This window comes from Triturus cristatus, chromosome 6 (assembly GCF_964204655.1).
Source record: "Triturus cristatus chromosome 6, aTriCri1.1, whole genome shotgun sequence".
In the NCBI taxonomy this organism is placed as follows: Eukaryota; Metazoa; Chordata; class Amphibia; order Caudata; family Salamandridae; genus Triturus; species Triturus cristatus.
This window is the reverse complement of record NC_140589.1, coordinates 1,680,309,674-1,680,326,250: the sequence shown is the minus strand read 5'-3', so window position 1 is coordinate 1,680,326,250 and position 16,577 is coordinate 1,680,309,674. Positions and strand designations below refer to the sequence as shown.

Here is a 16,577-nt window from a genome sequence, read left to right as displayed (position 1 = left end):
CTCAAATGCATATATGGCCATGATACCGCCTCTGTTCCAATATGGAGCTGAAGTACTGTACATGAGTGGTAAAAGAAAATAGGATATTGAAGAGGGAAAATGTATAAAAAAAAATATTATACCTACCTAGATCATCTATGATGCAGGCAGTAAGAATTGAAACAGGAATGGTATCTTGGGAGGTAATGGTACGTATGGCATTAATAAGATTTTGGCCACGCCTGGGAAATGGGGAGGAGCAAAAAATTGCAAAATGGTGCAAAAGGGAAATCTTGCAGAGCAAATTGAAATGGGCACTAAGGTTTAAGAAAACGATGGAGACAGTATGCTGGGAACTAGGAGTTAAACTGAACCCGCAGGACTTGCAAACTGACGCCGCAAGACAAGAATTGAGGGTGTTGGGCAAGGAAATGTCACGAGACCAGGATTGCAAGTACCTGGAGGGGAAGAAATCAGTGGGTTTTTTGATTAAATCTTGGAAATCTAATCAACAGTTCCCATATATAGATATACTACCTAACCGCTATCTGAGGAATGACATTTTAAGACTACAAATAGGAATTAACCCTTGTTATACGAATAACGGGATAAAAGAGATTATGATGGATCCTGAAGGAAATTGCACCTGTAGTTTAGGTACGAAATGCGATATTTTGCACATATTGTTGGATTGTCTTAAGGTCCTTGATACACGGAAATTGTTTTTACGACCAGTATTTATAAAATATAGTATAAAGAACTGTGCACAGGCAGCAGAATTGATAACGGAAATGATCTATTTAGGGCTATTGCTGTGCACTGGGGAGATTCGTGTTTGAGGGTAAAAAAGTTTTTAGTGTATATAAAATCGGGATTTTATGAAATTCATTTTACGATAACGGGATAGATTAGGAAAGGAAATAACTATTTATTATGGTATTGCATTTTTTACTGTGTACATATAATTATATTAGAACATTGGAATGTGGAGCACTCCATTGTAGACAATGGAGTGCTCCATGCTTCTACGGGCCGGTAAAGGCCCGCAGAGCAACATTCCAATGTCTTACAAAGGCCTCTCGGAGCTCGAGGGGATTTAAATCCCCTCGAGCTTCGAGAAGCCTTCGTTTAATTTGTTAGAACATTTTGCCCTCTAGTGGCAGAATGTTCTAATAGCCTTATAGCCCTTCATAGCAGGGCTATACCGCTATTAAAGTCCCGCTGCCTTCGGCTCGGGCCTTTAACGCTGCAGCGGGGCTTTAATAGCTGGTATAGCCCGCTACGGCGGGCTATAAGGCTATAATATTGTATTATGGAAAGAAGGAAATGTTCCATTGTTTTTATGTTTAAGGACCAATGGACTAAATAAACATTACTTTGATTTACTTACTCATACCTTAACCAGCTCCTAGCTGTCAGCCAGTGTGAGTGTTCTGAGTGAAATGTTGGTGTGATGGAGATGCATGGAATGTTTGGGTGCCTGTGTGGTGTGGTGTGACAGTTGAAGATGGGCTGAGCTGCTCCTAAAACAAACATAACGTGTATTTGTAAAGCGCACGTTCACCACTACGGGTATCTTGGTGCTGAATAACAGATGTTTGTTGTTACCCAACTCAATGGTACTCATTTTATCGACCTCAGATGGATGAAAGGCTGAGTGGACCCGCCGGGATTTGAACCTGTGACCATGAGGTCGAACACAGGCCCCTGCAGTAGACGCATTAGTCCACTGAGCCACCAGACCTGGACTCCTGGTGGGGCTGATGTACATGATTACCATCCTGTTGTACTGTGATACCATCCCGCAGTACATGGATTACCAGGCTGATGTACATCAAAACATGGAACTAATAAAGGAACTACAAAGACACAACTTGGCTACGTCTGGTACATGACAACAGCGGCCTTCTCAGTTCCATGACATGAGGACAATAAAGTAATGACACTTCTTTGCTATTCGTTGAGATTTAACACCCCATAACAGATGTTAGTATCCAGCTGTTGGCTTTGCTTTTCAATGTCAACCAGCTACCAATTTTCGAATGCACCCATTGAGTAAAGTACTGAAAACATGACGGTGTCCTCGACAGGGGCGATGTGTCAATCCTACCCTAAAGTAAACTTCGTACATGCCAAAAACTGTGAGTAGTTTAAAGAAATATAAAAGTATATAAGCTGGCGGGACTTAATATTTCACATAACTTACATTGGAGTGGTGGACAATGTCAGCGAGAGAAATCTTAAATAACATGCAGTTTGGTTTAAAAATAGTCGTATCGATCTCTATGGAGCCATTGAGAATGAGTGGGGAAAAAGACTGCATAGAAAATATAAGACTCGTTCTATTATTTACTGAGTGTTTTTGTAAAGTGCTGCGAGCCACCAAGGTAGCGTCAGGGCGCTCGTTTATTAGGTCTCGCTGAGTCAGCGCATGCGCTGCTCTACGAAACATTTAGTTAGGGCTTTTAAAAGTGCTACCACGGCTCTTTGTGTGGCATTCTGCATGAGCAGAGGCGTCATATGGCTTTCCTCTCGCTCGGCCTAGTGCACGCACCTCGCTTCAATGCCCATGCCCCTCCCCATTCACCATCACAGAGCGCATCTCGCAGCTTGTTTTTTAACTTTGACCGTGAGGCGCGTGCGCAGCCAATGCTTTTTTTTTTTTTTACTTTGAGCGCGAGGCCCACGCGCGCGGCCAATGCTTGTTTTTAATATGTTAAACAGACATGCCATGGCAGTGCACGCAATCTCTTTATTGAATAGACGTCTCCTTCGCACTGCTGGCTGGTGCAATATGTCAAATGTACGTGGATGTTATAAATAGCCCCCCGTTAGAAGGTTTTTGGTTCCCGCATACTCTAAACGTACCACAACACATGTAACCTCTGGATTCTGATGTTACACTGACACCCAGTGGCAGTGTGTGCAATAGGCTTTGTGGATTTTTGATTATACACACATCCTTTATCTTTTGTTCAGAACGACGTTGTTGCTTTCGATCAGTTATTGGAATGGTTCTCTCCACCATAAAAATGTCACATAAAATTCAGAGAATCTCTTCTCGGAAGAGCCCGAATCTCATACTTTTTAGATCATGTAAGCTGAATTTGCGAGCTCCAGAGAGCAAATTGCTGGGAGAAAGTCTCAGATCCGTATTCAAACACTCAGCAGAAATTTCCATCCGGATTTATTTGTTCCTTTGAAGTACTTTCCCAAACAGAGACGGAAAACGGACCATTCTTGCCGGCCACCCAACAAAATATTTGGAAATGCTTCAATTTTTAACACTATTCATTTTTCATCGGTTATATTCGTGGCCTATTACACCAACAATATAAAAATATACAAAAATGGCACTTGTTTCGCACCGTTAACTTTCAGTAGGTTTTTCAAAAGTGCAAAGACAAAATATATCACTTCAGGGTTTACTGATGAATCTTCTCGAGATCAGAGGCAGAGGAGAGGGGATCTGGAGCTGGGCAGACCACTCTAATCCAGAGGCCCACGTATGTTTTAATACCATTTAAGTCATTGAGGACAGGGTAGGGATCCATAATTTTGTGTCTCCATTAGTCTTCTCTCGTTCTGTAAGAGCTCCGTTCTAAAGTTTTCAGCTGCACTCTTGTGTTATTGGTGTCCAGGTATAAACACTACTCGGTCGGCGGACACCATGCTATAACATTACATCTACCCACACTTTTAACTGATGTTCTCTTGCAAGTGACTCTAGCTGTCCACATTCATACTCCAACAACAGTGCTTAATTTGTAAAAAAACAAGCATTGGCATAGTCAGTAAGTCTTGCCTTTGGGACCTTTATAAGTGTTTAGTAATCCAGCACAATATCCTTGGTGCAACAACATCAAGTGTTGCATAGCTAAACACTTATAAGGTCCCAAAGGCGAGACCTATTGGCTATGCCAATGCTTGTTCATGTTTGTTTTTATTACCTTTTTGAGAAGCACTGCCTCAGTGTTCTGTGATGCTGGATGTAAAGACAGTTAGAAAGGAGCATTAAATAGTCTGGGCGCATCATTGAGATACGAGTGGTGTCAATGTGCAATTTGACATCTTTCATATCGTCTCCAAAATTTCTAGTGTAGAACACGAAGTCTCAAATGTGTGAACCCAAAATGCAGAGGTCAATCATAGGCTTTGGACTGACCGGGCGGGATGCACTGGTGGTGTTTTTGCACCTTATTGGAATCTATGATTGAGGTATTTTTTTACCCTGAATCTATGTGGCTCAGTGGAACATACCATGATTCCAGATTTCACAATACTTCTTGAATAATATAGCCGTATCCTAGAATGCTGCTCTCTTGTGGTACACCCCTCACTAGAACCTTCCCTAGTGTCACAGGTGATAATGGACCTGTTGTTTTACTTTTTTTTTTAAAGTCTTTTGATTAAACAGATAATGGACAACGCACTTTGATGTACAGAATCATTCGACAAGTGTCGGTGAGGGCATCTGGGTCATTGCTCGTGATCAATATAATAATTTCCATACAGTGTAGATTTAATATGTTCCATCCCCACAAAATTCCAATGCAATTTTTGAGACTCCATGCAACCCTCCCCCCATAGCATCGTCCACCACGTAAACATTTCAGGTCCCTCTTATGGACCTGTATTCTTGATACATTTTTAAGTGTTTGTTCAGCTGCTTCCCATTGGCTTCCAAAAAGAGCAGCTTCGTTTTGCATACGTTTTGATGCGCTGCACACAACTTTCATAAGAGACTGTCTGACTCTCAGTTTCATTGTTAGATGTTCTTCTTGCTTTACTTACATGTCCATGTCGGAGGTGTTTTATGCCTGGCCTGACAGTGTAACTGTCTTTATGATTTATTGTTTCCAACTCTTTAAAATTTACATATGTCATGATTACAAGTTGCCCGTTAAATTGTGATCCCTGCGCAAACTCTTTGAGGAGGCATCTCGGCTACTGATGTTTCTCACACAGTAATTAACCGGTACGATTAAAAAATACACCCCTCTTTATTTTCAGTATGATAAAGCTTCTCGAATTCGACAAAGATAAAAGGTCCAAAATGTACTGGTACATACCGATTTTAGTGCAGTAGGCACTTAAATCTACATGTTTTTCCAAAAAAACATGGAATATGCAATAATTATTGCATCAATAAATTCTGAACACTGGGTTTGATTTTTTTTATTTGATGAGATAATTGCATCCGACAGAGCATACTCTTAATGAAGCCCTTAAACATCAAAGTTTTTGTCACATTCAATTCTGTGTATGCTTTTTTGCTTCGAAATGTATCATTTTTTACCTGTGTGTTTTTTCTAAGTGGTGGCAAAGCCAGTTGGGCTGGCTATAATGTGCTCAAAGCATTGGTTCATGCAACCAGCATTTATGAATGACTATGGTTTGGAATAATAAAGCCAGACCAATGCTAGGTTTCCAATTCTGAGGTGTTGGACAGTGTCCTCACACTCCCTAATTTAGCAGGCGTTGCTTTTCCACCAAGGAGTAAATACAATAATGAAGTAAATCACACTGTGTGGGTTCTACATGATTATAATCAAGAATCCACATCAACAAAACCGCACGTTCTTCTACACTCGGGGTGGGATACCAGAACGGGTTTCAGTGAGGGGTGTACCATAATCATAATCAAGTAGCATTATAGGGTGTCTTCAGTCATTTGGTTAGGAAGGGTGTGCTGCTATTCCCTGTTAAACTTTCCCTCTCTCTTCACCTTCTGTTTTGTTTGGTGATGTGACCATAGCCAGGACTAGAAACGATTTGCGTGGGAGGCTCAGAAGTGGAAATACTTCATTACTATATTAAATTGAGGAATGCATTTTTCGTGGCGATGTTTACTTGAGTTATGAAAGTGGGTATCTCTTTTGTATTAGTCAGTTATGCTGCCGTATCTGTGCTGGATACTGTAGATTACCTCTGTTGTCCTAAAAGCATAACGTATTATTTGCACTTGAGTTAAATGTACAATTTGCTTTCTATTTAGACCTGACTCTTCAGGCCAAAGATTGAAGCCCTTCTCTCAGTGATGGTAGTAGACTTGGAACGCGAATCCCTACCGTTATGTTTTTTGGATGCCTAAGTGCCACTGATTAAGATTAATGTAATAGTTGTGACATTTTTTAATACGATCCATCATCTGAACTGATCTGGGTCGCCCTCGACATAAACGCAAGTTAATGATTTTTAGGTCAAATGGTGAATATGTATAGAGTTGTTCATAACGTACTTATCATAAAGAGTGCTCTTGGGCTACCCTTCTCCCTTTCTTTTCTGATTTATTTCCCTTAGTAGAAATGCTTATAAAATATAGAATCATGGTAAGAATAGCTCTTCAATATGTTTTATCAAATACTTTGACCCTTTTGTGTACTATTTGTAAAGTTATTCTGTGTTGATGGTGAGTTAGTTATACAAAATATCTCCAGCACAAAGTTGAGTGTTGCATAATGTGAGTTATGGACCTTGATCAAATCTGAACTAATTTTTCATTGGTATTCTTTCTTTCCTTTAGGATTGAGGTCTGGCAAGCTTGGGGAACAGTGTGAAGCTGTTGTTCGCTTTCCTCGACTCTTTCAAAAGTATCCATTCCCTATTCTTATCAACTCTGCGTTCCTGAAGCTGGCTGACGTTTTTAGAGTTGGGTATGTTTTTCTGTCTGATACAGTGTTTCTTCTTTAAGGTTATGGTGCTTCGGAAGGTCTATGTATGTAATGTAGAGGATTACAATGTATTTGTGTTTTATTGATTATGCCATTTTCAGTACCAGCATATACTTGAAATGGCTATTGTTGCGGTGGTAGCTTTTTAGCATTCACTTTTTTAAATTGTATCTCCTTATTTACTCACAAAATGCCATACCACAGTTGTTTTGACTAATATTGGAAGGAATCTGGCATTCTAGTAGAGGTAGTGAATTGGTGCACCATTTTTTATGCTCCAGTCATCAGGTGATTTTTTTCACATCATGGGTAACCTATTTTTTCCACATTTTATCTTAGAAACAACTTCCTGCGACTGTGTGTGCTGAAAGTCACTCAGCAGAGTGAGAAGCACCTGGAGAAGATCTTGAATGTTGATGAATTTGTAAAAAGAGTCTTTTCAGTAATTCACAGCAATGATCCTGTGGCCAGAGCCATCACTTTGCGGTAGGAGCTTATTATCGATCCAGCCTATCCTTATCAGAGTCTTACTGTTCATCAGATTATTAGCATTTTGTGTAGTTAACAACCCAACATTTGTATGATCTCATAGCACTGTTGGCTGTCTTGGTGCCATCCATAATACTGTAATAGTATTTCCATCACTGTCATCTTTTATCTTTGGTGTGCATCTATAATATTGTGTGGTGAGATTTACTTAGTTGGAGGCTGATCATTGCGTTAATAAGTAATCCTTTCAGTGAGTTTTATTATCGTACACCTGCAATGATCTACAGGTGTCAGAAAAATGAAGATGGAGAGCTCTACATATTACTTGTATAACTGTTAGGTTGGTAATATGCTTTTTGCCTGGTTGTTAAAGGATGCCTGATATTGCTTCCTCTGTGATTCAACAGAACTAATTCATGAGAGGTGGCTATTTCGCAACTCTGAGCTTTGTTGGCTGTACATGAGCTTTTCTGTATAATGTATTATTATTTATTATTCGACCAATAACATGATCATACACACTATGTATAAAAATCTCATAATACACAATGTTACAAAAAAACATTAAGAACAATTTCTTAAAACATAGTTAAAAACAAAAGTTGTAAACATAGTTTAGCTCAGCTGCCGAGTCTGCGTTTTAGACAAGGTTACAATTTTACAGATCCGTAAAGACAGAGATATCAGTTAAAAGGACACGTGTATTAAAACAATCTGACCCCAACATTTCCCTCCTGCCCGCGAGACAACTTGGCAGTCACTTGACCTGCTTTTTAATATAGGCGTAAATCACAGTGTTATAATACAACGTTCGATCTCTGCCATCAGGCATAAAACAGGTATCTTGTCATTGTAAAAACAAGCCACTTTGTTGTATCAGACCTGATTATGTTTAAGGCTTCAGAAGGGCGTGAGAAAGAAAGCAGTCGGCAAGCCGGAATAATCCATGATTTCCTAAGGCTTGCATAGGTTCTGTAGTCTCTTGGGTAGAGTGACAGGACGGGCACAAAGGAGATATAGTAACATTTGCCCTACTATTTTTACTTGCATTCAATGGAAGAGTCCTTGTCCTACGCTGTATGTAAAGTGCTCGTGCCTAAGGGGGCTCAATATCGTCCATATACATATCCAACTTAAAACAAATTTTAACATTTAAAAAATGAAGAGTTAAAGTGCCTCGTGTCCCAGCATCGCAAGAAGAATCAACAAAATCTCAATACCTCTTTTTTAGCAGAGGGACCATTTTTTTGTAATAGACTCTGGGTCCTCCCACATCGCACCCACTCCCAGTCTAAAGCGCCACTCCCTGACCTTATTAAACCAGGCCAGTTGGCCTGTATATCTTTGAAGGGTTGATAATTCTGCCACTGCTTCCTTTACAGGGATTTGGGTATTATTAGTCCAAAGTCTAACCCAATACTTTAAGAACAGCAAAGTGTGTAATGGGCTTTTGACCTAGGTCAAGGCATAGTGGCAATATGGGTGTATTGTTTGGGAGGTTAAGGATTGCCCGTTAAAAATTTGTTTTTCGCGACCGCAAGCTGTTTCACGTTCTCCAGCCCCCACAATTCAGCCCCATAGAGGGCTGCACCTATGCCTTTGGCCCTGTGTATTTCAAGTATGGGAGAGATAGGGCGGAAGACTGAGCGTTTTACCCTCTTTATTATTGCGCTGTCCGCATGCTGAAGTGTCGGCACAGTCTTCTGAATTTGGGGTGACCCTGCTAAATCATCACTGATTCTGACTCCCAAATAATCAAAAGCCTTGACCTGTTCCAGAAGTTGGGCACCCAACATAATTTTCCCCTTGGTGGATTTATAGGGTTAAAGACCATATATTTTGTTTCAGAACAGTTAATCTCAATCATTGCATGCTTCAGCAAACTTGATTAGCATGTTCAGAATGCCCATCGGAGTCTTAGAAATGAGCAGTGTATCGTCCGCGAATAGCAAAGGGGGTATAAGGCTACCAGCTAGTCTTGGTGGGTCGCCTCCACAATCCTATAAATCTTTTATAAGCCTATTCATGTACAAGGTAAAAAGGGTTGGGCCGAGCACACAGCCCTGACGCACCCCCTAAGAGGCTACTATGCTGTTAGAAAGACTACCATCAGACTTCCACCTAACTTTGGCGTAATTATCATGGTGTAAGCAAAACAATAGGTGGAGTAAGTCACCTGGGAGTCCCAGTTATCGAAGTGTGGCCCAAAGCTTATTGCGGTCAATGGAATCAAATGCCGTTTTAAGGTCGACAAATACTACATATAGATGACCCTTCCGGATCTTCACTTCCTTCCAAATAAGCAACAGGAATCTAAACACTTGATCTAAGGTGCTCGTAGATGACCTAAAGCCTGCCTGCAAGTGTGAAATAGTGTTGTTCTCCTCTATCCAATTTTGGAGACGTCACCGAATAACTTTACAGAAGACTTTTTGTGAAACATCTATAAGACTTATTGGTCTATAATTTGAAGGGTCCCCTTTATCTCCTTTTTTGAAAATGGGAATTTTTTCAGCTCCATTCCAGGTTGAGGGGATGTCACCACCTCGCAAAATGGCGTTGAAGACCTTTTGGAGCAGTGGGCCCCAGATATTAGGCTCTGCTTTATACAGGTCTCCTGTGAGTCTATCTAGGCCAAGAGCTTTCCCAGTCTGGAGTAAGTTGATTGCTGTTATAATTTCCTTTAAGGAAAACCCTTCAGCATATCCCTGTGTCGGCATTATGATACCTTCCCCTACTACTGCTACTGTTCCCTCCTCTGGATCAGGGCTATATAGAGCTTTTGAAAATATTCTTCCCAAACGTGTGGTTGTATGTAAAGGTTGTCTTCGCTAACCTGCTTAATTGAGCCTTTTGATAGAAGGTGCCAGAAAAGCTGACTATCCTTCTGTTTAGAAGCCTCAGCTAGTGTACGCCAGTTGTCAGCCTCCCAACTCTTTTTTGCCATGTCCTGGGCCCTCTTGTACATCATCCTTCTGCTTTTAATATCGTGTCGTGTCCCCTGCTTTACTGCCACTGTTAGATTGTTCCTGGCTAGTCTGCAATCCTCGTTATACCACTGGATGATGTTTTGTTTGGGCATATTAAAATTAGACAGTCTGCTAAAATAGGGTTTGATACTGTTAGTTAATTCTTGGCAACTAGACACAATGAAGTCATCATCTTTTTGGTCTAAATCACTAAGTGCCATAAGGGTCTGAACCACTTCTTTATAAAGCTTAGGGAGTAATTTCCCGTCGGCCATAACCTGGGGCCATTTGATTCTCCTGGTATTATTTGTGGTTACAATTGGGGCTATTGTTTGAGTTTGGTTATATGAAATAGGGAGGCTAGTTAGCTCCAAAAAAAGGGCGTTATGATCGCTGTCCTCACGGCTCAATCATATCCTTGACATAGGGCCACAAATCCAGGTCCACCATGATATAATCTATCCTACTTTTAATGTTCCCCCTCTTAACCGTGAACTTGGGTTCCTCATCTGAGGGTGTCCGCCCATTACAGGCACGCATTCCATGGGCTAAGGTAAAAGACAGTACCTGCTGCCGAACCTTGGTACATCTTTTAATGGTGGGAATCTGTATCTTATTTACACCCCTAGCTTGCTCTTCCTCCTGTACTAATTCTTGTACAAAATCTACTGGTTCATAAGTCGTATTAAAGTCGCCAGCTAAGATAAGATTATACACTTCACTACAGGTGTTGAGAAAATTAGAGAGCGTTGTTAAGGTTTTGGAATGCTTATAGTGGCTACTGAACCTGTTATATATGTTGAATAGTCTTACATGGATATTCCCTTTGGGCCATATCATATCAATGCCAAAGATCTCCTGGGATTCTACCTCAAGTGGCTTGATTTTACAATCCAATGTGGTCTTAACCCATATTAATAGCCCACCAGCCGGTCGACACGCTGGGGATGGCCTAGGCTCAATACTAACTGTAGTGAACCCCACCCTGTACATCCGCTCTGTCGCCCAAGTTTCCTGGAACAGGCATACATGCTTACTGTCCACCATATTACCCCACTCTGGGTCATTTAGCTTGGATTTTATTCCCGCAATGTTCCAAGAAACAATCTGTGGTGACTATTCAGCACCCATGCTTCCCTGTTGCGGGCAGCAAAATATAGAATTTACTACCATTTGATCTTGGGCAGGTACACCGGTAGTTGGTTGGATAGGTAGGGTATTATTCACAATCTCATTACGGATGGTATTACCAGTGTTTGTTGTTCCCCCAGCTTTGGTGGTTGTAACTACAGCGTAAACCGGCATTATTTTTACATTCCCTTGATTTAGTCAATCTGGCCTATCCAAATCAGTAAGTGCTTCATATCTATTACTGATTTCCATGGGGAAATGGACATTTCTGTTTAATGGATTCTGAATAGCGCAATCATTTGATAGGGGAAATGGTCCAGTTGGCTTGAGATGTTTATAAAAGAATCCAAGTGGCACTAACTCAATCCCATGTCCGAAAACCCACTCAGATGGTTCTCTCCTGCTTTGCAGCCACTGCCTTGCAAGATCTGGGGATCTGCAATTGGGCACTTTTTTTTTTTTTACTCAAACTTTGAGTTTTTTTGATGTACATTGCATATTTGAACAGTCCTTCATACATGTTAGTTTTGTAATGATATGATTTACAAATTATATACGTATCATTTCACAACTTCATGTCGCGGGGTATTCACATGTCCCTGTGCATAACCGTTTTATTCAAACCAAGAAAAAGTTCTTACATTTTCGTTATAATATTACAACATAAATTGCATGTCTGAAGTATATAATGACTAAAACACACCTACCCTAACCCACCCCTGCAAACCCATCTCACAACAAAACAAAAAAACCAATTGCCACTGTGAAATTACTACACTTTATCCTGGTAAAAGGAACCAGGTGATAAGTACATCCGATAGGGTTAGGGAGGAAAAGAGAGGGGAGGCAGTATCAATACAAGGGGCAAGGGAGAGGAGAGAGGGAGAGAAATGACAATCCACATAGAGGACATCCACTGTGTGAGGTGGTGGTCAAATATCCACACCACTATTAGTTTGTGGAGGTTGTGAGTCCCTTGAGACCTCCTCCGTATCTGCTCTAAAATGCTCTACCAATTGTGCCCAGTCTAAGGCTATTGGACGTTTTCGTAATCCCCTCTATTCTTCCCGCTGTAGCGAATCCCTCTCTGTAGTAGCCCAGCGGAGGACCTCCTCCTTCCATTTACCTGCACGTGGTGGCGTGCGAGATTTCCAGTTCTGTGTGGTCAGCCTTTTTGCAATCATCAGGGCTAAGCCCATAAAGCGGCGCAGCAGCTTCGATTTGTTGGGAAGTTGGAAAAGGCCCAACAGGCAGGCCTCTACAGTATCCCAGGGCATGTGTTCTGTTAATACGGACAGATTCTGGGTAATCTCCATCCAAAACCCATGCAGCGCCGGGCAGGACCACAACATATGGATAAAATCAGCGTCTTGGGCAGGGCATCTGGGGCAGTTCGGGGAGGCAGCAGTATACATTTTGTGTAATGTTTCCGGTGAGGTAGGCCTGATTCAAAATAAATAATTGTATTAGTTTCAATCGGCAGTTACAGGATACCTTTCTAGGATGTTCTAACATTAGGGTCCATTCCCTATCTTCTGAATCTCGTGATTATACGGTTTCCCATTTTGTCTGAGAGGCCCCAACGGGATATTCAGATGTTCCCTCAGCCCTCGATACAACCACCGGACAAGATGTCGGCCATGTCCCATTATGTAAATGGACTTCAGCAGATGGAATGTGGGAGGTTCTCTTTGGTCCACCAGCCAGTATTTGCGAATGAAGTGTGTAATCGTGTCTTCAGTGAGGAAAAGAGTGTCAGGCACTGCATTGGTGCATATAAACTCCTCATGTGGCATCAGGTTGCCATCATGAAAGAAATCTCCAACTGTCTCAATCCCCAGCTGTGCCCCTTTTATTATTCCATGTGTTGTGGGTAAGCCACAGAGTGGGATATTCGGGGCATATGGGAAGGATATTTTTGCATATTTATGAGCCTGTCTCCAATAGTGGAGTGCTATGTGTAGAAGAAAGGGAGGGTTCTGCAATATGACTGCCCCCGGGCACAGCAACGACTGTAAGGTACCACGTCCAAGGTGGTCCAGAGAATATGCTATCTCAAATAAATTATGGCCTGCTAGCCAATATGCCAGCCATTGCAATTGCCCAACTATGCAGTATGCTTTAAAATCGGGCGCTCCCATCCCACTTGCAGTGCTGGGAAGCCGTATCTTGGCTAGTGCCAGTCTATGTCTGCTCGAGCCCCAAAGTAAGGAGGTTAAAAGGGTGTCTAGTGTTTTAAATATCCATGCTGCGAGAATAACCGGAAGGGTTACAAATTGATAAAGGTGCCTGGGTAGCATAACCATTTTGGACACCGCAAGACGGCCCGCCACTGTGAGCGATAAAGTATTCCAGAAGGAGACCTGGGACCTAAGGGAATTGACGGTCCGTACTACGTTTTCAGCTATTGTGTCAGCGTTGGTTCTGTATATATAAATTCATAAATATTTAAAGGTTACGGGTTCTACTCTAAACTGCAACTGACCAAATCCTTGGGGGCAGCATACGTATTATTGAAAGAATACGCTATTGACTTGGAGGCATTGAGGCATGTTTTCATTCAAGTCCTGGAAATAGAATAACATGTCATCTGCGTAAAGTGACGCAGAATGAACTGTGCCATGTATGGGAATACCATAGGGGACCATAACCTGCAGTGGGTTCATACCTACAATTGAGCCCCCCTCCATAGATAACTGACGTTGTACTACTAATATTTCTTTGTCAATAACTTTAACAGCCCGTGATAAAAAACAGTCAACGGTGGAATTCTGCAGGGATTTAGAGATACTCTCCTCCTCCCCGTTAGCTTCCTTTTCGCCATAAGAGGGGCTGGCACAGTCACGCCAAATAAGGCTTAAGTCAGTACAGGATGTTCAACAGACTTACTTGCAGAGTTCTTCTTTAAGAGGGGTCGCTGTTCCAGGCAATCCGATTCCAGGAAAAAATGAGAGGCTAATAGAAGAAGTAAAAGCCAAGAGGGTGGGCCCAGCCCAGCCTCCTCCGGGCTTCGACGGGAGAAAACAGGTGGGCGCTCCTGGCGCTGGTAGCGCTGAGGGATGTAGTCCCCTGGCCTCACCCCCACTCGAGAAGATCCTGCTGCCGGTAAAGGGCTCCCGCACCGCGGGAGTCCAGGAGTGAATTTATGCGCCTCTGGAGCGTGTGAAAACAGGTGGTAGTGAATAAACAAATTTTTTTTAACCACATAACACATACCAAACCAGTAATCCCACTCTTGGTGTATCCGATTTACCGGTCGTGTCCGTCATTCACGGATAAGAAGCCTCACCTCTACCTGGCAACAGCTCAGGGGGGGAGGCACTGCTCTATCCGTCGGTACCTCCAGCTCAAGCTCGTTGTACCACACTTTCTCACAGTAGCACTAACACTCTCTCTTTTATGGTCCTGACGAAAGCCGTGAAACCTTCTAGGGTCCTTGAAGGCTGGAACATGTAGATCCCATTACGTCCACCACATGCAGTTGATCCAGCGCAAGAGTGGAAAATGGGGAATAACATTTACCGATACCCTCCCTGCATCGCAGACCCGACGTCACACTGGCTCATTCACACACGCAGTCATTGGTGGGGCCAATAACAGCAACACTCATACATCTCTCTCTCACGAGTCTGCACACACCGGAGGGATGAGTAATTCAAGCGCTGGACATGTGGGGGAAAACACCTTATAACCTATAGGGAGAGAAAAATTATTTTACAAAATATACATTAACATCCTTCGCCTATAGATCCCTAATCCCAAACATCAAGGCACTCCACCCACTTGGTCAACGGGCCATTTAGTTGGATTAGTTGATGGTGATTTAGAACCAGCTAAAACACATTTTAAGACTCTGAATCCTTATTTTCCTTAATGAAAAACCACAAACTGGTATCTCTTGTTAATCAATAATTGTTTATCTACATTTTCATAATGATTTATATTTGCATTTGTCTCGTCAACGTTTAGAATTTTTAGATCAATTCAAGTAAATCGCAGAACATCATATTTACCTAATCTGGCTATTTGGAGTCCTCTAATTCATTGGCTCTGCATAACCAAATTTTGTCATAAATTGTCTGAAAAAGCAGGCCAAGGCTCAAAGTCCTCTGCTCAGCACGTTGCAGTCCCCAATTTATCAAAGGACCAGAAACCGTGCAAGCATCTATCATAGCCCATGGATTTAAAAAAAGTTTGCAGTCATCAAGCGGTCGGGCAGCATCTGGACCATCAGGAAAGGCGTCACGAACAAAGGTGAAAAGAGATGAATTACCCCTCCCTATTCTACTACCCTTTTTATAATAAAATCAAGTTAAAGAAGATACAATTTTAAGCTTTAGGACAGTCGTGATTGGCTGGTTGGGATCGTCCGATTCTTATTCCCAAATTCTTTGTACAGTTAGAGTGGTGAGGTCATTTCTTAGCGAAGTGTCGGCTTGTTCCGGTTTACTGTAAGGTCGATTGTTCCCCTGTCTTGGCGAACCTCCAGATTCACATCCTTGACCGGGAACATGATGAGCAAAGGTCGCTAAGCGGTTCAGGACATTTCTCGCACATGCGCAGCTCACTTCGCGCCTCATGAGACAGTGGCCACTTCTGCGTGCGATGTGAGCGGCCATATTCGATTTAGGCCCAGATGTCAACTTAAGCGAAACAAACACAAAATAATAATTAATACATAAAAATAATGATTCTAATGTAAACCCCTTACTAATCCCTCTGTGTTTGTATTTATCTAGCAGATAGCGACATTTAAAGCCATTATATTCACCTTTTTCGATCCTCCTCGATGATGCAACATCACAAAGCAACATATATCATGCAATATTCTATTACCACATATACTATTCATTAATATGCGTACAGATTTTAGTTATGAGTTATTTAGCCATGCAAATAGCAAATCCCATGTAAAGTTTAAGTTTGAACAATGTTGATTAATAAGCATGCAATACTCGTTTAATATTATTATAGTTAATAGATTATATAATTAGTATTTTCATGCAAGAATAGAGGAGGTATACAAAATGTTGCACTACCTGCTCCATCAATCCCCTCTTTGGTGATTTTATCACCACAATACCTAAAATTTTGTAAATTTATTATAAAAAGAAAATGAATTCATAGATTATTAGTTCACATTTCTGTTTCCCCAATTTCTTCTCCTCTTGCTTTTCTATACATACTATCTTTCATTTCTTCTAATTCTACTTCTTCAAATTCTCTCTCGTCTTTTACTTTCTCTCTTTTTCAAAGTTTCTCTTTTTAAATTTTTATGTATTTTCTTTCTTTTGCAACATAAACATCCTAGTCTTAAAACTGATACTAGAAAAAT

At 41.5% G+C, this 16,577-nt stretch overlaps 1 protein-coding gene across 1 annotated transcript in view; it reads left to right on the top strand.

Moving 5' to 3' along the window:
* Nucleotides 1–16,577, top strand: part of INTS7 (integrator complex subunit 7) — a 293,620-nt gene that overhangs the window by 7,197 nt on the left and 269,846 nt on the right. Inside the window, exons 2-3 of the mRNA XM_085612860.1 lie at nucleotides 6,506–6,635; nucleotides 6,993–7,139. Coding sequence (XP_085468986.1) covers nucleotides 6,506–6,635; nucleotides 6,993–7,139 — 277 coding nt within the window. The remainder of the gene's footprint in view (nucleotides 1–6,505; nucleotides 6,636–6,992; nucleotides 7,140–16,577) is intronic.